The 22,140-nt window shown below is 37.7% G+C and overlaps 1 protein-coding gene across 3 annotated transcripts in view; it reads right to left on the reverse strand.

The window, feature by feature from the left end:
* Positions 1–3,180: 3,180 nt before the first annotated feature.
* Positions 3,181–22,140, reverse strand: part of LOC147380504 (WPP domain-associated protein-like) — a 28,939-nt gene continuing 9,979 nt past the window's right edge. For 2 of the 3 annotated variants that reach the window (XM_086431630.1, XM_086431631.1), the window contains exons 4-6: positions 15,697–15,798; positions 7,309–7,387; positions 3,181–3,345 (exon numbers count right to left, since the gene is read on the reverse strand). In XM_086431630.1, coding sequence (XP_086287756.1) covers positions 7,325–7,387; positions 15,697–15,798 — 165 coding nt within the window. In that variant the 3' untranslated portion in view covers positions 3,181–3,345; positions 7,309–7,324. The remainder of the gene's footprint in view (positions 3,346–7,308; positions 7,388–15,696; positions 15,799–22,140) is intronic. The other variant, XM_086431632.1, reaches the window with a different exon arrangement.

Consider the following 22,140-nt stretch of genomic DNA (forward strand, 5'->3'; position numbering starts at 1 on the left):
TGAACTCAAATAGAAAAATTATCGACCTTGACACTATAAAACCCATCCAATTTCATTTTTTTTCTTCGAATTTTTTCAACTAAAATACATGGAAAGATTGACTTAAAACTTAACATGATGACTTGTGTAGATGATTTCAAACAAAAAAAATCATCATTGAATGATTTTCATCCAAAAAGGTAGCAAAACAATTGAAAAATCCTAATTTTTTAAGATACATATTCAAAATGCTTAAAAAAATGAAAAAAAAAACCCTTGAAAATGACTTCTTTTTTCTCGAATCCTTTTCATCAGAATGGAACCTCCAAAACTCAACTAGGATATCAAAAATCTAATTTTTGGGACTAAAATGATGAGTTTGAATGATTAGGACAATTTCAACATTTCAAACATGAGAAATGTCGAGAGTGAGGTTCAAGGACTATTTTGAAAAGAGGGATTTACTAAATGGACAATTTTGATAACCCGCGAAAGTCAAGGATCAAATTGGAAGAAAAGTTAGTGTCAGAGACTATTAAATAATTTTTCCTTTTAAAATACTGCTACATAGTACATATATATGGTTGATCGCTTCCAATATCTATTGTTGCTCACTTATATATTGTTCAAATGATTTAATGTTGATTAGCTTTTAAAATACATACTTTCTTTATGTTGAACGAGAATTTAAACTACGTTAGAAAAACGTAATTTATACAGGTTTTGATGAATATTTGAACCATTGTCTTCTTCAAGAGACTCTTTAAGTGATTCAAAAAAAACAAAAAAAACACATCAAGACCTGTATGATTGCCAAGAATTCAATTTCCTTGAATTCCTTGGGAAATTAATCACGAAAAAATAAAAATGTAAAATTTTGTTTCTCAATTGCACCTAGGAATATATATTATATAAAAAGTTGGTTGATTTTAGCATCTTCAGACTCGATTGAATCGACTTCATTGGATTTAGAAGTATTTCAATGACAAATCTTGAGTCAACTCGGCAAAGTCAATTTGAAAATGCACCTAATTCGGTCAAAATATTGATGAGTTATTTGGCGATCTATGTTTTCTGAAGAAAAAAAAAATTATTTATTTTAAAATAGTAAAAATTATATATATAATTTTAATATATTGTATTTGACTCATTCAAGTTGACTGGTGAATGATTGACTTGACTCAATTGATATCCGAGTCGAGTAGAGTTCTTGAGTTTTAAAACTATGGATTTTATTTTTGGGGTTGGGATAATCATACGAGACTAACATTGGGTGGTCGGAAGAAAGTATAGGTGTTGAAATTCATTTTCCATGCTAAGGTGGAAAATAACATTCCCCTGGAATTTAAATTTCTAGGAAAATATATGATTACCTAAAGATTGTATTTTACTAGTTCCATACTCAATCAACAGTACAGAATCTTGGCTCCCCCACCAAACACAAAAACAATTTTTTTTTTTTTTTTTAAGGAAAATTATAATCTTAATTGAAAAAATTAAATTTCATTTTCACCACCAAAAATAAAATATCGTTACTTAAAATAAAGTCACACATCCATAAACCAATATCTACCAATGGAAATTAACTTAGGACTGTCAATGGATCGGATCAGACCCAGAATCCGATAACTTCGGGTCTGGATCAATATTTTGGATTCCATTAAGGATCCGATTCGATATCTTATTGGATTGGATCTGGATCAATCATGTCCAGATCCAATAATATGTTAGAAAGTAGGTAAATTATATTATATATATTGAGATGTATGACGTTTATTTAGATTTTGTATATAAAATCAGATTTGACCCGATCTGGACCCGATCCAATTGTTAATGGATGGGATTTGAATATTATATTGAGTTCTGATAAAAATCCGATCCAATCCTTATTGGATCAACCCCAATCCGATCAACACCCAATCCATGGACAGCCCTAAATTAAGTACCACAAGATATAAATTAATTATCTTCTGAAAAAAATCATCCAAAGTTCTTAGAATTTTGTCCTCTATATCAATGTGGCATCGGATCATGTTTTCGAGTGCCAAAGGGTAATGCAGCAAAGAAACTTTCTTACTAAATTAGTAAGGAAAGTATTTTTCTTCCCCTAACTAAAATTTCAACCCTTAATTATTTGAAACAAATCTTAAAACATCCTTTATATTTTATAAAATTTGAACAAAAAAAAAAAAGAAAAAAAAAAACGAAAAAGTTTCACAAAATTCTAGTAAAAATAAGTAATTTTAAAAATCCTTAAATAATTATTGATATTTGAGATACCTTCCATGTTTTATGATTTAAAATAACACGTTAATGAGATAATAACTAAACTTGTTAAAATAGGTTTAGTGGGTTTACATATCTAACCTAGACGCAGACCCGTTTAATAATATCATGTAAGCAGCTCAACACTATTATAACCCAAAACCCATTACCCACTGATTTCCTATCCTATTTCGAGTCGTGTCCACGGGTCAGTTTTCGTATGAGGGAGAAGATGAGGATATTTTGTTATCCCTTAGTCTCTAGTAGAAAGAAGGCCATGGTAAAGTGTCACATCCCGAATTTCAGATCCAGAGACCGACCCAATTTCTCAATCAAGTTCATGGATCTAAAATTTAAGTGTGATTAATATGACATATAATGTAGATGCATTTGAAGGGACATATTTTTCTGATTAGGAAATGGTTTTGGGTACCTAAAGTTATCTCTCAAAGATTATTCGGAAGGTTAAGAGAATCATTGTTCATCACTGAAAAATGCCAACAACGGGAAGCAAGTTGTAAGATTGGTAGAAAATGGGGTGCCTTCATAACTCACTCTTTCAGAACTCGAAAAGATTTTTTGCATGGGTAAGTCACAAATTCAAAGAGCTTTTATGGAGCAGAAATGGAAGGGAGTGCAGTCATTGAAAAGATATAATGATTATTTACACCCGAAACACCATATTTTATTCCACATAAAATTAGTACTATAATGAAAAATTGGTCTGTCAATATAAGCTAAAAAACACAAATACAAAGAAAGTTTTAATATATGCACAAAACCAGCTTCAGAAGGATCCAACAAAAAACAAAAAGAAGAAGCAAAAACAAAAACAAAAAACAAAAACCAAAACAAAATTATAGATCAACTAATAAAGCATCATGAAGGACAAATCTGAAACAAAGCAAACTCAACAACTTGCAAAAACCACCAAAAGTTGGAAATATTTCTTACTCTGCCCTGTTGTTTGGACAAATGACCTGGCAATGGTAGGCTTGGAATCTGTTCAGGCTGAAAGAAAATGGAAACAGAGCTGTATTTTAGTATATGGATGTATGTCTGAATGCTGTTCACTTTATTTTTCTTTGTTTGTTGGCCAACCTATATTGAAGAGTTGAAAAACAGTAGTTAAAAGTATGTCTGTTTCAATAATCCAATCAAAATTTCTCAAGATATTATTATAAGTAGGAAAAATTAATGATTCAACTTCAATGAAAAAGCAATAATTATGCTCATGGTTTGAAATCTCATGTCGACTCACAATAGTTCTGTCTCGAGGGTGACTAAAACTAGATATCATATTTGTCTGCATTAGTGGCACTGGACAAATTCATTGCATTAAGAGAAGTGAAATAGTTAATGAAAAACATTGTTCATTATTTAATGAGAACATAAGGTATACTCAATACATTGGAGAAAGTTAGGCAAATAATTCTATGATTACAAGATTCGAAGGAATTATTGCAAAATCATAAGAAACATGCATTAATTATTCTATAAATAATAACAAACGAATGAAAACAACAACAATCAACCATTTGAATAGCAAATTCAAGAATGCAAAGTATCTAAATTAATAAGAATCAAGAGCCAAACATACGTCTAGATAAGAATATGTCAGTTAATTAACCATTTTTGTATTTAAAATGCATACAATAAAAATAGGCTTGAAACCAATTTTATCTATAAGATTATGCTTTTGATTTAACACAATAGTACATACTCCCATGTACATCCTTGGAAACTAACTAGAACAAGCTGTCATGGCTCATAGGGTTTGATCTATGGATTTGATTCCCATCAAATTGTGTCATCCAATTGTAGCTAGGGGCGTGATAGAATTAGCTTGCAATACTTTGTCATGTCTTCCAACATTAAAAGCGATCCCTCTTTTGAAGTTGTTCTGCATATTTGGATATTATGTGCCAAATGCCAAGGTAAAATAATGGCCAACAATTGTTTTCCGAGCCACCATCACAGCACCCATATTTACTAATCCCCATCGCCAAAGAGAATTAACCTCTAACTCAAAAATGTGAACAAGGATAAATAGAAAGCCAGTGTATAGAATAATGTACTGTTGATCAAGATGATCTCCCTGCTTTAATCTTTCTTTGGTGAATTGGAAAAACACTTGCTCCCCTAAAAGGGTAGTTGGGTTGGAAGCACACAATATTAAGAATATGAATTTTGTATTGCACGAGAAGTGGCTTATGGATTTGGTGTTGATTTTTTTTTTGTGCTTATCATGGGTTATCCCCACCCTGGGGTGAGAGTAATCCCACAGTCACCTCCACCGTCCCCTCAGAAAGTCCTATGCGCAAATGGTTGATTTGAGGGTCAACCGGATCCTGGAGGGTGGCCCCAAGGAATTCATTTCTTCATGGGGTTCCGAACACTTGACCTACCCTTCCTGAGAAGCTTATCAAGAACAACCCCTAGGGGTTATTTGGTGTTGAATTTGAACATAATAATATTTGAAGTAAAGTGATTTAGGCAAATATGGGGCTAAGACTCTGGGGTGAGAAAGAATGAGGTAGACTATACTATGGGAGTAGTGTGTGAAGGAGTATTCAAAATGTCTTGCCTAAATTTATGAAAAAGGTTGATTTTAGAGTTGGAAAAAGTAATAGGGTAGATTCTGGGAAGACCACAGGTACGGTAACTTCCCCCTCGTACACTAATTTTTCAACTTGTACAATATTTTAAATAAGAAACATACTCTAATACAAAATTTCATAGTTCGGGCTTATGGCGAGATTTCCTGGAATTTCATTTTTAGGAGGAATTTTAAAATGGAAAGTAGAATCCTTAGTTTACTTATTTGTCAGATTTTTGAAACTGCAATAACTCCTTTGTAGTAAGATTCTTGGATACGGACAAAGAGTCATAGATGGTCATAGATGGTTTCTTCTCTATCAAATCCTTTAGCCACTCTTTGGCTCATTTTAATAGTTTTGTGTTCCCAGTTCCTTTCATTTGGGGATCTAGGAACTCTGAAAAGAGGCCTCATTATCTAAACAATTCCCTCAGACAAGATTATGTTCTCTCATGGTAACATTATTGTTGATTTGATTTGTTCTCCCTATCCAAAGCTAGAGAATAATTTGTAAATAAAATCTTCATTCATTGCACCTTCACCCGAACTATTTGGCCCCACTTCATAAGTCTCTTTAGCATAGATTGTGTAGGAACCAAAAAAACCACTTCCCTTGGGATTAGCAAAGCTAGTAAATCGAGGCACAATGACCCGGGCCAACCTGAATTGAAATGGATCAGATCAAGCATGCACACTCGAGCGGACACACTAGGAGATTTGTCCCCTTGGCCGACTCCTCACTCAACATGTTCTATCTAGGTGTTTTGGCTTCCTAGGCCGACCCCTCACTTAATGTGCTCTAGCTAGGTGGTTCAGCCACCTAGGCCAACCCCTCAGTCCAACGTGCTCTAGTTAGGTGGTTTGGCCACCTTGGTGACCCCTCAACCCAAGGTGTACATTAGGAGGTTCGACCTCCTCGTCCAACCCTTCAATCAAATGCACCTTGCTAGGAGGTTCGGCCTCTTATGCTGACCCCTCAACCAAACGTGCCTTGCTAGGTACCTTGGCCTCCTAGTCCGACCCCTCACTTGAACAATACACACTAAAGAGATATGGACAACACGTCCCTTCATACTGGGTGGTGGCACAGTCACCAAACTAAGGGGAAACTCCTGCTGAAACTAAGCTACTTAAGCAGCACAAAATATGCATGGTACCTAAAGAAACCACAACTACATAACTCAACTGAGTCAACTCGAAGAATTAAGTTGCCACCGAGTCAAGACAGTTACACATTTAAGGTCACTCCTCATATATGTTACAAGAACCATGAGGAGTGGGTCTTCATTGTCATTAATACATCATGGGCATTAACCACCATAAATGCAAGAGAACATGGGAAAGAGGTTTCAACTGAGGTTACTACCTCCTTCAACGAGTCAAACTTATAAATAAGGATACTTATCCCAGTCAAACCAAGAAGTACAAGCCACACAAAATTCTCTTATACTTGTACTCTTCTCTTAGCTCTACAAATAAACTAAGATCTAACTTGATCGTCAGAGGGTCCTTGGCCGGCAACCTATTGGTGTCTTTTCAGTTTAAGGCTCCTTGGCCGGCAACCCACTAGTGTCTTTTCAGTTTAAGGCAACATCTTATTGCGACTAGAGACTAAGAAGCTCCACCGGAGAAGATGATCTAAACTTGAAAGATTCATAAAAGAAGATGACCAGAGTTGCTCATTTATTACAATATGTATCTCGAGGAGTTAATCAATCATTGTAACACTTATCTCAAGGAAGTTCTGATTGTCTATTGTAACACGTATCTCAAGGAGTGGGAAATTCAAAAAATCCCCCACAGACTAGATTTTTCAAAATCAATGTTCTCCCTCTTTCAGAATTGACAATCCATAGCTTTGCATGCTTTGAAGAGAATGCTTGAAGGTTTATCCCGATTTGTGATTTGTTGGGGGGATTTGGAAAGAAAGAAGCAAAGGAACCTCTCATGAAAGGAATTTTCGATTTGTGAAGTACTTTAACATTTTTGGGTCTTATCATTTCTAAAGTAAGCTCTCCAAAGATTTTAGAGACCTCTTCTTTCAGGATTTTATCTTTAGATGGGAGAAGATATGTGACGATGTCATAAAGTGTAGTTTATTTTGTTGAATGCTGGTAGTTTTTTTTTTTTTGCTTGCACGTAGGCCTTCTCAACCTCTATTCAGTAAGCTGCCTTCTCTTCTCTTTTATGAAGTTTCACAATACTAAAAAAGAAAAGAATTAAAAAATGAGTCTTGGTAAAGGGATGTGCTAAAACATATGCGGCTGACATGGTAAGTGCACAGAACCATAGATCTTTTTCTTCCGGATACACAAGGACAAATGTCTACGGTTCTATGCACTTGCCACGTCAGCCACATTACCACGTACATTTTATCTCGTCGTTTAATCATTAGTCTTAAAAAATAAATTAACAAGTAACAATAATTTCAATTCTGTGTAAGCACTAGCCCAAAAATTAATTACCTTACTGAAAAGCAGATCAAACTGATTTAGCAGTTTCTCCACTTAATTCTCTTCTAATCAATTTGAGAATCTCCACAACCTGCAAAAAGGATTAGCCCAATTAAAAGGGATTTCTAGCTGCAATGCATGTTATTAGAAAATGGGGCACATGAAATATTCAATGAAAGAGATGAAGTATCGCATGAATATGAGTGCATAAATTTGTATCATAAGTATAATTTGAGTCATATTGTCTCTAAAACAATACGAATAACTACAAGGATGTGAAAATACTTGTATGAGGATAAATCAGTACCCCAAGTAGGACCGTCAGATTATCATGGAAAAGTACAATCTCAAGGATCATCCTTGAGATATCGGTACATCAGTAGGGGTCCCAAGGAACATCCTTAGGAGGTCATCAGAAGAAATCCCGAGCTGCCGCAATGGAGATCAATTGAAGGGAATCTATTGGTCGTCCTTGGGAGGTTGAAGGAATTCATGAGAAGTGGAAGACAGTTCAACTCATAGTAAATACAAGGCACAAATAAATTTGCACTTAGAGAATCTAGAAGAAAAATCAAGGGATTCGATCGTGATTGTGTCCAATCAAGAAAGGGATCATGATTGAATCCACCTAGGAAAAAAATCAAATACACATGGACGAAATATGCCAAAAAAAGAAGGAAAGCCCACGGGTATAAATAGAGGTAAAGTTATTTATTTGAAGGTAATTGATTCAAGTTCAATTTGTAGTTGTTAATCTGACTTTGGCATCAGAGTTTCTTTGGTAGGTACCACATCAGTGCTTAGACAGGGAGACAGTTTGATCTAGTGGTGCTGTGAATCTCGAGGTGGAGGTGCAAAATTTTCCACCAAAATACCTATTTTGTTTATGTTGAAGGTAGCTTGCCCCAAAGTAATATCGTAAGTCTCTACTGCCCACGATATATATATATATATATATATATATATATATGAAAAAGGTTGTACCCCACCAGGTAGATCATTTCCTTGGTTTGTAATAAGCTTTTCATCTTCATATTTGATTCTTGTTATATTATTTTATCTTGCACATAGAAGAAGTTTAGGTCATCTTTTTTTAGGAATGTTCACATGAAGGCTTATATGCATGTTTTATTGGTCTGGTCTGCAGTCTTACTTTTCTTATGTTCGACCTGTTTTGATGCTTCTCTTTGTGTACTTTAACTTTGATTCTACTATATTTGCTTTCTGCACCATTGATTACTGTCTTGAGAGCTATCATTGATTTAGGTTGGAGCCTCCTTGTTTGCACCCTTTGAGCTTATGTAGGTTGGAGCTTTTAGCTTTCTACCCAACTGTTTGTAAATTAACTACTTGCGTTGAGAACTTAGAGACGAGGTTCCCTTCAGAGAATGCCCAATTTGTAATATATGTACAATGACCGATTGTATCATAAATGCTTCCAAATTGCAATTGTTTTCAAGTCATATCAATAGCTCCTATATACTTAAGAATCAAGTTTCTTCACTATAGTCTTTAAATACAACCAAACAATATGGTACCATTGAAATGATGATTGAAATACAGAACAAAAATCATTGCATTACACCTGAGAATTCACTGAAAAGAGATGTTTTTTTATCCATACCAACAATGCAAGATTATATAGCACATAGGAAAACACAAAAACGAGGCACACAAAAGATCGTACAACTACAAAGTTCCATCTCCCATGGAAACCAATTCATTTCAACCTTTTTTAATACATTCGCCGTCATATTTTTACCTGCATGTGGGGCCTGGATAACTCAACTTTGGCATTATTGGAAAGTTTATTTGATCATGTATTCAAAGAATCCAATATCTTGATATTTAGATGATTTTATGAGATGATTAGAACATATGGGTGTCTTTTAGTACCTCTTTAGTATTGTTATAAAGCTTATCCAACCATCAATCGAAAGAACTTAATATCACCCTATTTAGATAATTTGAGTGAGTTATGTTAAAACATAGCGCAGGACTACGATCGGAATACTAATTCCATTTCTTTAGGATAAATTATAAAAGAAGAATCTTAGCAAGTTCTAAGCCTTGGGCCAGGTTAGGAAATCATGAGTTTCTTGTAGTTCATTAAGATTAATCTAGAAGACTACTAGAGATTTACTTTCTCATTCTTAGCAAGTAGAGTTTGTCCTAGGAGTATGAAAAAGATTTTATCCCCAACATCTATACATGACTCTTCGAAAATTAGAAAACTAAATAAATATTTACGAAGATGTTTTGTTTCCTTTCAAGGTATGACTTTAACAATTTGATGGTGTGATGCATAGAAAGATATTATGATATTGTGACTCCCCTCTTGTTGAATAACTCTTATTTTATTAGTTTTACAGATCTTTTGTCCTTTTTAGTCTTTTCACTTATTAGACCATGTAATTCTCTTTAAAGCCCAATTAGGGCTTAGTAATGAAACACTTTTTTCTGTTTTCTTATTATCAACTTGGTATCAGAGCCTACCTCCATCTCCTCTCCTTTTTGCTTGCTACAACCCCATCACACAATCCCTCTCTTAAATCCACCACATAACCTCTCGGTCTAGTTTAAATCATCACCCCTACGGGGGTTGTTTTACAACATCCCTAATCACAACATGCGATAGGGCCAGTAAGCCTCATTGAAAATTTACGGCAACAACAGGATTGCTGTTCTTAGATCAACTGATGGCTCTAGAGGCTTGCAGCAACAGGTTTTAGGTCGTTTGTCACATAAACTCGCAACAGGGCTACTATTTTGGAACCTGCGACTATAGCAGGTGCATTGTTTGGAACCCACGATCACAGCAGGGCTGCTGTTTGCTTCGTTTGGAACCCACTACCTGCTGTGTGTAGTTTTTTTTTTTTTTTTTTTGGAACCCACGACCTGCTATTTGCTTCGTTTTGGAACCCACGATCTGTTGTTTGCATCGTATGGGATCTACGATCACCACAAGGGTGGTATTTAGCGACTACGACCAGCATAGGGCTGCTGTTTGGGATCTGCGATCACCACAAGGGTGGTATTTTGAAAGCTGCGACCAGCACAAGGGCTGTTTGAAGGCTGGTTTCACAGCACAGGGGCTGTTGCGATCCCAACACAGGTTTGCTTGAAGGCTGCAGCAGCCTAAGGGCTGTTTGAAGCCTAGTTTCACAGCACAGGGGCTGTTTGAAGACTGTATTCACAGCACAGGGGCTGTTTGGAGCCTGTATTCGCAGCAAGAGTGCTGTTTGAAGATTGTATTCACAGCGTAGGGGCTGTTTGGAGCCTGTATTCGCAACAAGAGTGCTGGTTGACAGTTACGATAGTATTTGGGGGTTGCAATCTTTTTCTCATTGAAAGCTGTTCCCTCGTCCTCCTTGAACTCTCTTCAAACCAAAGTACATAGACTCTTTAATGGCCTCTGAGATGTCATCTTCCTCGGTCACTGGTAGTACTAATGACTCAAGTGACCTTTCTTCTTACTCAACTGACTTTCCAAGAATTCAAATTACCACCATGAAATTAGATGGCCCTAATTATCTTCTTTGGGCACGATCAGTTGAAATGTTTATTGGTGGAAAAGGGAAGATTGGTTATCTCACGGGAGCAGACAAATAACTTACACAGACCGACCCTTCTTACTCACACTAGTTTGCTAATGATTCTATGGTCCGTTCTTGGTTGGTTACATCTGTGCAACCACAAATTGCGGCTGGATTTTTGTTCTTCTCGACAGCAAAACAGATATGGGACTCTGCAAAGAGCATTTACTCGCAACGTCAAAACAACGTTCGGATTTTTAACTTAGAGCGTGAGATTTCCAGTCTTTGGCAAAGTGATTCTTCAGTTACCACCTATTTATCACAGCTATGTGCTCGGTGGGAAGAGTTGACCTTCTAATCCTCGTCCTACGCCTAGAAGGATCCGCTTGATGAGACATTATATGCGTCGATTCTGGATAAGAATCGAGTTTTTCAGTTCTTAGCCGGTTTACGAGAGGAGTTTGAGTATGCGAGAATTCACTTATTGGGTATGGATCCCTTTCCGTCCTTACAGACTGCGTATTCTTATGTCTTGGCTGATGAAAGTCGTCGCGTAGTTGCCCTACCTTATTTTTCAGGAGACCACTCTACTATGCTTGCTCGCCTACCTTCTCCACAGCCTCCTAGTGGGTCTCTGTTTACTCGTTAACGACATAAGTGTGATCATTGTGGGAAGTTGGGTCACGTGAAAGCTTGTTGTTATGCACTCCATGGTCGTCCTAATCAGCAACGTTAACAGTCTCAACGATCTTCAGTTCATGTAGTCTCTCAGCCGACTACTGATTCAACACCTTCTTCAGCTACTACATCCTCATCGGATTCGGTATCTCTATCTCAGGTTGGGCTTGACAAGTTCAGAAAATTCTTCAATCAGATGGAGACTTCATCTCAGCCGGTCTCTACTTTCGCTCACTCAGGTACTTTTGCATCTGCACATAGTGTTTCCACCACTACCACACCATGGATCATTGATTCTAGTGCCTCCGATAACATGAATGGTACGCCATTTTTTTTCAAAATCTATAGTGTTTGTTCTGGTCATCGCAACGTTCGCCTAGCCGATGGTTTTTTGTCTTCTATAGCTGGTCAAGGTCATTTTCCTGTTACATCTTCTTTATCCTTAACTAACACACTGCATGTTCCTCAACTCACTACTAATCTTATATCTATTAGTAGCATTACAAAAAATTTGAATTGCAGTATAATTTTTTATCCCTCTCATTGTGTCTTTCAGGATTTGGAGTCGAAGAGAACGATTGGCACTGGACATGAAGTGAATGGCTTGTATCTCTTGGACGTACCTTGTTTACCTAGCACCCATTCTGCTTTCCAGATTAGTAGTAGTAGTCAGTCTAATAAGACTCTTGTAATGTGTTGGCACTTACGTTTAGGTCATATTTCTTTTGAATATTTGAAGCACATATTCCCTGTTTTATTTAATAATAGCAATTTGCTTAATTTTTCTTGTGAAACTTGCCAATTAGCTAAACATGTGCGTTCTTCTTATCCTATTAGTATGAATACTACTGCATCTGCTATGTTTGACCTAATCCATTCTGATGTGTGGGGTCCTTCCCCTGTCACGTCAACTCTTGGTTTTCGTTATTTTGTCTTGTTCATCGATAACCACAGTCGTACCTATTGGGTCTATCTTATGAAACACAAGAGTGAAGTTTTTGGGATTTCCAAGCAATTTCTTGCTATGGTTCATACCCAGTTTGGTCGTACCGTCAAGACCTTCCGTTCTGATCATGGTACTGAGTACACCTACAGTGAGGTCTTGAAACTTTGTTTAGAGTCTGGCATTGAGCATCAAATGTCCAATGTTAAGACTCCTCAGTAGAATGGTCGATCAGAAAGAAAAAATCGTTATATTCTAGAATTAGCCCGTGCCCTCTCTATTAGCATGAACGTGCCTCAATCCTGTTGGGCCGATGCAGTTCTTATTGCGGTGTACCTTATTAATCGGACCCCCTCTTAGGTTCTTCAGTTTGCCACGCCTCTCTTTTAGCTTTACCCAAATCGTCCCTTGTTTTCACTTCCTCCGCATGTATTTGGGTGTGTCTGCTTTGTTCAAATTCTTGACCAAACCCGTACAAAACTTGATCGTAAAGCTGTCAAATGTATCTTTTTGGGTTATTCCTCTACCCAGAAAGGATACCGTTGTTACCACCCTCCTTCTCGACGACGTTTTATTTCTCGGGATGTTTCCTTTTTTTAGCATACCCCTTACTATAATGGGTCCGTTGGCATTCAATCTGAGTGGTTTCCTCTAGATTCACCTGATGATCCCTCTCCTATTTTTCTTCCTCTTCCCATGCTTGTTCCTCCTTCTCCATCTCTTGTCAGTTCATCACCTCCTCATCTGCAGGTTTATTCTCGGCGTTCTCGCAATACTGCCATCCCTCCTATGCCAGACCAGCTCGCCTCCTCGCTTCCAGCTCCGCCTCCTGTGTCCTGTGATGATCGTCTTATTGCCACTCGTAAGGGTAAGCGCAGTTATACTTATCCCATTTCTAATTATATATCTGATTCTGCCCTGTCACCCTCCTATCGTAGTTTTCTTGCATCTGTTTCCGCTGTTTCTCTTCCTACTACTATTGCAGATGCTATTACCCATCCTGAGTGGCGAACAACTATGATTGATGAGTTGAATGCTCTTGAAAAGACTCAATCTAAAACACAATCCGGATGACTTTATTGCTTGCTATAAGGCCCGGTTGGTGGCCAAGGGTTATGCTTAGACTTATGAGATTGATTATCAAGAGACAGTTGCCCCCGTTGCCAAGATGACCACCATTCGTGTTCTCTTTTCTGTTGCCGCTATCAGAGGGTGCCATCTTTTCTAGTTAGATGTCAAGAATGCATTTCTCAATGGTGATCTTCAGGAAGAAGTCTATATGGTCAAACTTCCTAGGTTTCTCACATCTGCTTCTCCTACCCATGTCTGTCGTCTTCGTCGTTCTCTTTATGGATTGAAGTAGTCTTCTCGTACATGGTCTGAACGCTTTACTAAGGCTATGCATCAGTTTGATTTCCACCAGAGTTCTGCTGATCACACTATTTTCTTGCGTCACACCCGGGGCAAAACTGTCGCTCTGATTGTTTATGTAGACGATATTGTTCTTACTAGAGATGATGATGTTGGCATTGTCGAGGTCAAAACTTACTTAGGACGTCAATTTGAGATTAAGGATCTTGGGCATCTTTGCTATTTTCTGGGTATTGAAGTTGCGAGGTCTCAATTCGGTATATTTATTTCTCAGCGTAAGTATGTTCTTGATTTACTCAGTGTCTTTGGTCAGCTTGGTTCTCGTCCTGCTGATACTCCTATTGAGCATAATCACAGGTTGGTTGATTCTGAGGGGGAGTGTTTGGAGGATATTGGTCAGTATCAGCGTCTTGTGGGAAAACTGATCTACTTGTCTATGACTCGTCCAGATATTGCCTATGCTGTTAGTGTTGTAAGTCAGTTTATGCACTTGCCTCGAACATCTCATCTTACTGCTGTCTATCGTATTCTTAGATACCTTAAGAGATGTCCTGGTGGAGGTATCATGTTCAGTAATCATGCTCATCTTTGCATTGAGACATGGACAGATGCAGATTATGCTGGCTCAGTGACTGATAGACGGTCTACTTCTAGGTATTGTATTAAAGTTGGTGGCAACTTGGTCACTTGGAGCAGTAAGAAGCAAAATGTGGTTTCTCGCTCCAGTGCTGAGTCAAAATACCGAGCTATGGCACTTGGAGTGTGAGTTGTTGTGGCTCAAGATCTTATTAACTGATTTGTGTATTTCAGTAACAACCCTTTTTTCATTATATTGTGACAATAAGTCGGTTATTAACATAGCTGCAAATCCGGTTCAGCATGACAGAACGAAGCATATTGAAGTTGATCCACATTTTATTACAGAGAAGATTGTTTCTGGGCAACTTTGTACTCCTTTTGTTCCTACAGCTCAGCAACTTACTGATATTCTTACTAAAGGTGTCAGCAAAGCTGCCTTTGAAGGTGTTTTGTCCAAGTTGGGCGTTGCCGACATCCACGCACCAACTTGAGGGGGAGTGTTGAATAACTCTTATTTTATTAGTTTTACAGATTTTTTGTCCTTTTTAGTCTTTTCACTTATTAGACCATGTAATTCTCTTTAAAGCCTAATTAGGGCTTAGTAATGAAACACTTTTTTCTGTTCTCTTATTATCAACTCCTCTCTTATCTCCTAAGAGTTCCGACCTACTTCACGAGAAGCTCGCTTGTCAACTTACTTTTAGTAGAGCATTTTTCAAACCTGAAATTCTGAATTACAAGCTTGCCTTATTCTTCTGTTGAATTATCTCATGTTATTCTAGTCGTCTTTTTTTTTTTCCCAATTCAACCTTGCCAACAATTTCTACCTTTGAAACCCATTAACCCATCCTTGCACTATCAAACCTAGGTTGAATTCTTCTTTTGTCCTTAATGGCGCTGAAAATGTGGTAGTTCCAACTAGTGATACTAGGATATTTGAAAATGGGCGCAGTAATAGTGACTTGGGTGTCATATTAGTAGTCTATCCATATTGCCATATTGGATACTCATATTTTAAGAGTAAATGTTATACATTGTATTTGTCCGGTATCCATCATCTTTGATCATAGGTTAACTTCACTGAAACTGTGCCACATTTCACGAAGAGGAATTTCAAGGAAATGGATCAAGCAAGAATTTTCTAGAATAACCGAGAAATAGTTCCCCCAGAAAGGAAAGATGGAAAAAAAAAAAAAAAAAAAAAAAAAAAATAAAAAACAAAGTTAACCATAGTGCAACCACAGCACTGAGAAAAAGAATAGTGAAACAAATGATAAGAGAAAACCATCTTACACCAGGATAATGCTGCAATATTGGCGAATAATGGTCAAGTGCTATGTATATCTTCTCAAGAAGGCTGAGAAGAGCATCCACCTCATCCCCTAAGAGATCAACCTGAGGTCCAAGAAGAATCAGAAAAATAAAATGTTAAAACAAATTTCAAATATATAAAAACATAGATTTAGTTCACAGGCACGTAAGGCAGATCCCCAGTAAATAGACCACAATGTGAGACAATAGATCATTATTGTGTAAATCATTTAAAGGTCAAAACATAAATGGAATAATTTCAATTACATAAAATCCAGAATTAACATATGAACATTTAGATGAAATTTACTTTTAAGGTAAAGGAAATATGGTTATTAAAGGAAAGAACAAAAAACTGCCACCAGCAAATGGATATGGTTGTTTATTGTCAAAAGCAAATAAATAAAACTTAAATTCTCAATTAGATTTTTTTTCAAGGTAAAATGTTATATTAAGGACAGAGAATAAATAGGAAGTGGTCAAACAGACCAACCGATTACAAGGGCCCCAAATGGACAAAGATTAGGAAATAGAAGCAGAGAAAACAATCTCGAGAGCCTATATTAACCACCATGATATAATATGGAGACCCATCCAATAATGAAGTCATGAAATAACAGGCCCCAAATTTCTAGATGGATCGTAGACCATAGGAATAAGGACACTTTGATAGTAAGAATGGCATCATGTAGAGTTCTCCTTTCGATGTAGAACATATATCTCTTGAGAATAGAATTATCTTGGCCAAATCAACCTATCCAGATCTGGACAAGTCGACTCGTTTTGACCAAGTCAACTCTTGACCTGCCTGGTTTGGGTTGACCCGGTTGGGTCCATATTCAACCCCATTTGCATTTTAGTCATGTCTTTAGTTTAGTTCAGTTTTAAGCTACTTAGAAGTTGTTTGGTTAGTTTTTATTTCAATTTTAGGAAGTTTCTATTTTGTTTAGTCTCTACTTTGCCTTTAGGTTTCTATTTTCTTCTAAATTCGTTTTTGTTCTTTAGGTTATAATTAGAAGTGCTTTTAAGTATCCAAATTGAGTTCTAACAGGACTAGAAGGTTAGTAATATGTTATAGATAGATTAGAAAGTTACTTTTTAATATTTTAGAAGGTTTCTTACTTGTTATGATGAAGTTATCTGTATAAGGAGCTTCAAAAACGAAATTCAATCTAGTCCAAACGTATCAATTCAATTATCTTTTCTCTTAATTACTTTTTAACTTTATGATTTATTTTCTTTCAAGCTATTGCTTGTTTATCAATTGATTTAAACTGATTTTGTGTGCTCCATTGAACACAAACTCTCAATTTCTATTGAATCTATTGGTTCACATGCTTCCACTATGTCACCTTTCCATCAAAGCATCTTCTTCCAAGGTCGCCAACAAATAGAAAATGGGATCATTCTCTATAAAAGTGTACCTCTATAGGTAAAAGAGGAACATTGCCAACTTCGAATTAAGGGAGAAAATAGAATGAGGTGATATATTGATTTTGTATCATCTTTGCTTGCACATAATGCGAATGTAAATAATTATGATATTGTGAGATGGTCAACTATATCAAAAAATTTCAAGAGTCGCTAGTGGTTATACCTAATACGCCATTTTGTGATGACTGGGCATATCCGAAGGGACTAAGTACTACTTCCAAAGGGGGTGTGGACATCCTACATTAGAATAAAAACTGTCTAAAGTAAGGAGGACGGGAAAAAAAGAGTCGGCACTTTGGATGGAATTTGGGAACCCAAGAGATCGGGAAAGTAGTATCTCTACCATGATCAAAGAAACACTAAACAAGCAGATATAAAAGGAACGGTCCCATCTCTTCTTCAACGCCCATTTAACCTCGTCTAAGAAATGTTGATATCATAAATACATTGGAAAAAAAAAGTCTACAACGCAATTCACCTACAAATCATTGAAGTTCCTTCTGAAACCAAGTTCTTTGTCATCTAACCAAACAAAATATTTTGAATTAACAATTTTGTTTTGTTTGATAGCATATACATTAGGATATTATTGTATATACGAGGAGAGTTGCCATACCATCTATCACCCAAAATTAAACCCTATTCCCTTTGCCAATTTTAAAAGCCACGCTTTTGTTAAATTCATGAAAACCCTTCATCATGTCGTTCCGAAGGCCGCACCTAAATGAGTTTTTAACATCTCCATTTTGCCACTGGTGAATGCTTCAACCAAATTTGGATTAAATAACTCTCCAAATATTGCATGGCTCCTCACCAAAACTCCACAACCACTTTCCTAGAAAGGCAATTTTGGGAGCTATGGTTAATTGAAACCCAAAGCCTTGTTTTCTTTGGAGTAAAAATGGACCCCCAATCAACTACGAAAAATTTAGGGAAAGATCTATTGGAAATATTAGGATATATAGTTAGTTCTCGTTTGGTTTATATGTATTTATTTCTATTATTCTTTTTATGTAAGGGCATTTATGTCCATTCCCTTATTATAGGTTATAAATATTTACCAAGCTCTCATTATGAGTTTGAGATTTCTATCCTAAAATTCTTCTTGGTATCAGAGCATAAAATTCCTTCTTTGATTCTTGTCCTCTTTATCGCATGTTGCGATAGAGACTTTGTTAGTCCTTCACATGCTGCAATAGAGATTTGTGCTGTGATTTTTTAAAATATTTTTTTTATACCTTACGTTAGGGTTTCTCTTGGAAATTAGTCCTAAAGATATCTTGCGATCGGTCTTCAGTCTTCAACAGCTTCAGCAGGCCAAAAGTTAGATCGGATTCCAGATAAGTCAGAATCTGATCTATACACCTTGCGACAGCAGTAACAGAGATGAATCTCATCTGCGATCAGACCTCCAACCCCGACAGTGCCCTGCGACAGCAATAGCAGGTCTGTATCCCACCTGCATCGACTTTTAGGCTCGTATTATACCTTGCGACAACAGCAGTAGGTCTGAAACTCATCTGCGATCAGACCTACAAGCCCTTTAGTGCTCTGCGGCAGCATCAAGTTTCTACAGGTCTGTATACCATCTGCGATTAGCTCTAGGTGCTCTACAGTAACTTACGATTCAACTTACTTGCTTTAGAGTGATTGTGATCAGATCTATATACCCTTTAGTGACCTACGACAGCAGCTGTAGGTCCTTACTTGTGGTGCGACTCCTTCTACTTGCTCTAGGGTGCCTTGCGACAGCAACCTACAGCAACAGCCTGCTGTTGTGTTCACTTCGATCATCTCTACAAAGTTTGCTTTGCTCTACAACAACAGCAGACGGTTGTTGGTTGATTGACAATCAGCCCTACAACATTTCTCAGGCTGTGCAAAGTCCTGTGACAGCAACTATCTTGGGTTCTTTGGTTGGTTCAATCTCACGACAGTAGTAGAAATTATTTCTGGTGTTGCCGACAGCAATCAATAGGATTTTTTGGCCTTAGACAGTGTTAATTCGGGAGATCTCCCTTCAATCCAAATATAGTACTAATTGTACAATGACTTCAACTCACGAAACTAAGGACTCTACCACCACTCTTGGGGCCAATTTCTCCGTCCAGCGTATCATTAATGCCCCACTAGATGGTTGTAACTTTTAGAGTTGGTCCCGGTCTGTATGACTTTATTTGGGTAGTCGAGGAAAATCTGGTTGGCTTTTAGGTAGTATTCTTATGCCACCCCTCACTGATCCCAAATTTGAACAATGGGAAATCGATAATTGCACTATTCTTGGGTAGCTATTCAATTCTATGGAGCAACGCATCTACACTATGTCTATGTATCATGAGAATGTCTCTTCTTTGTGGTCAGCTCTCACTCAGACATATGCACATGCTCGGAATGACTCTAGGATTTATGATCTTTATCAGGATATCGCTCAAGCTACCCAAGGAAACCAGAGTGTTGCAGATTACTTTGGATTCCTTCAGTCCCGTTGGGAGGAGCTCTCGCATTATGAGTCTATGGTTGAGTTATCTGCAGAGGCAGCCGGGTATGTGGTCAAGAGGATTGCTCGACATCAGACATGCTGGTTCCTCATGGGTTTACGTCATAAGTTTTAGGCATTAAGGACCCAAATCCTTAATACCACACCTCTACCTTCATTATTTGAGACATTTGCGACTATTGATAGCGATAAGCGTCGTCGTCGTGTCATTTCCTCTCAGACCACGGTCTTCTGTCACTATCTCTGCTTTAGATACAGATCAGATGGCTCTTGCAGCTAATTCAAGCTTTTCTAATTCCCGAACTCAAGGATCCTGGAATCAAGGCCATGGGAGCTATGGGCGAGGTAAAAGAAGTGGTCTTACATGTAATCATTGTGGGAAGATTGGCTATGAGAAGGCTCGCTGCTTTCAGCTCTATCCCCGTGCTGCTGCTGTTGAATCTACCTATGTTGATCATGCTTCCCTTGGTACTATTGATTTGCAACATCTTCAGACACAGATTACAACTATTGTACGGGATTAGCTCTAGGCTCAGACTCCCTCATCCTCGACAGTCGCATCTGTTGCCACTCCCCCAGGTACTTCTTCTACTTTTCATGCCACTCAATCTGGCTCTGCTCTTCTGACTTGGATCATTGATTCTGGTGCCTCTGATCACATGACCGGTGAGTCCAATCATTTTATTTCTTCTATTTTTCCTACTACTCATAAGGAGGTTCGCCTTGCTGATGGGTCTCTTACCCCTGTTCATAATAAGGGTACTATATCTATGTCCCCTGGTTTTCCTCTTGATTCTGTTCTCCATGTTCCACATTTATCTCTTAACCTTATGTCTGTGAGTAGTCTTACCAAATCGCTTAATTGTTTAGTAACATTCTTTCCTACTCACTGTATCTTTCAGGACCTAACTTCGAGGAGGATTTTTGGCAAGGGATATGAGAGGGATGGGCTGTACCTGTTTGAAGCTCCACCCTACTGCTGCCCCCGCTTCCGTGCTCCCACTCACTGGAAATCCTAATTTTTCTTTTCAGACTTTAGGCTTATGGCATGCTCGCTTAGGACATGCTAATTTTTAGCACTTATGTTCGTTATTTCTTACTTTAAAATAATCTTGTAGTAGACACAAATTTCAGTGCTATGTGTGTGAACTTTCTAAACACACACGTACCTCTTATATTGTTTTTATTTGGTTCATTTTGATGTGTGGGGACCTTCCCCTGTTACTGCTTTTAATGGTCATAAATATTATGTTACATTTATTGATGACTATTCTTAGTGTACTTGGGTTTATTTAATGAGTTCTCGCTCTGAGGTATTACCTATTTTTATTAATTTCCTTAAAATGATTCAAACTCAATACAACATTACCATCAAATCTCTTAGAACAGATAATGGTGGGGAATATATTTCTAATGGGATTCGCTCCCATCTCCATGAGCGTGGTATGCTTCATCAGTTAACCTGCCCATACACTCCTGAGCAAAACGGGGTGGTAGAACGTAAGAATCGCCACCTCATGAACATCGTCCGTTGCCTTCTGCGAGGGATGCATGTTTCCAAGTCCTATTGGAATATGGCAATTCTTACTGTTGCTGTCCTCCTGAATTGTGTTCTGAGCCGCACTTTAGGGGGACAGGTACCTCTTCATGTTCTTCGTCTTGCTAGCACTCTCTTTCCTATTACACCTAGAGTTTTTGGGTGTACTTGCTTTGGGTTACTCTTCTATGTCAAAGAGGTATCGGTGCTATGATCCTCTCTCTCGTTGTATTATTCATTCCCTTGATGTCACATTTTTTGAAAATGTTCCATATTTTCATATTTCATCTTCTTTGCAGGACTCTTCTCCTTTTCAGGATTCTTCTCCAATAGTGCTACCATCTCCAATTTTCTCTCCATCTTCATCTTCGCCGCAACCGCTACAAGTTTACTCTCGTCGCCCCCCTCCTTCTCAAACTTTGCCAACCTCCTCCTTGGACTTAGGTATATCCCTTTCTACATTTACATTACCCTATTCCTTCTATTTCTGACTCTCACTTACCTATTGCACTTCGCAAAGGTAAGCGAGGGTGTGTTACTAATCACCCTATCGCCTAGTTTGTTTTTTATCGGGGCTTTTCTCCTTCCTATCAAGCCTATCTTGCCACCACAGACTCTATTCGAATTCCTCGGTCTGTATCTGAGGCTCTACGTGATCCTATGTGGACTAGAGCCATGACTGCTGAAATGGATGCCTTGCAGAAGAATCACACATGGGATCTTGTTTCTCTTCTTTCTGGGAAGCGGACTGTTGGTTGTAAATGGGTTTTCACAGTCAAGTATCTTGCAGATGGTACGGTTGATCGCTACAAGGCTCGACTCGTCGCTAAGGGATTTACACAGACTCCGAGAAAGGACTTTGGAGCCACATTTGCCCCTGTCGCCAAAATATCTATTGTCCGTTTACTTATCTCTTTAGCGGCTGTCATTCTTGGTCTCTTCACCAGCTTGATGTGAA

The sequence above is a fragment of the Akebia trifoliata genome, unplaced genomic scaffold, assembly GCF_017979445.1.
Source record: "Akebia trifoliata isolate Shusen 1 unplaced genomic scaffold, ASM1797944v1 Contig01351_ERROPOS1984962, whole genome shotgun sequence".
NCBI classification, from domain to species: domain Eukaryota; kingdom Viridiplantae; phylum Streptophyta; class Magnoliopsida; order Ranunculales; family Lardizabalaceae; genus Akebia; species Akebia trifoliata.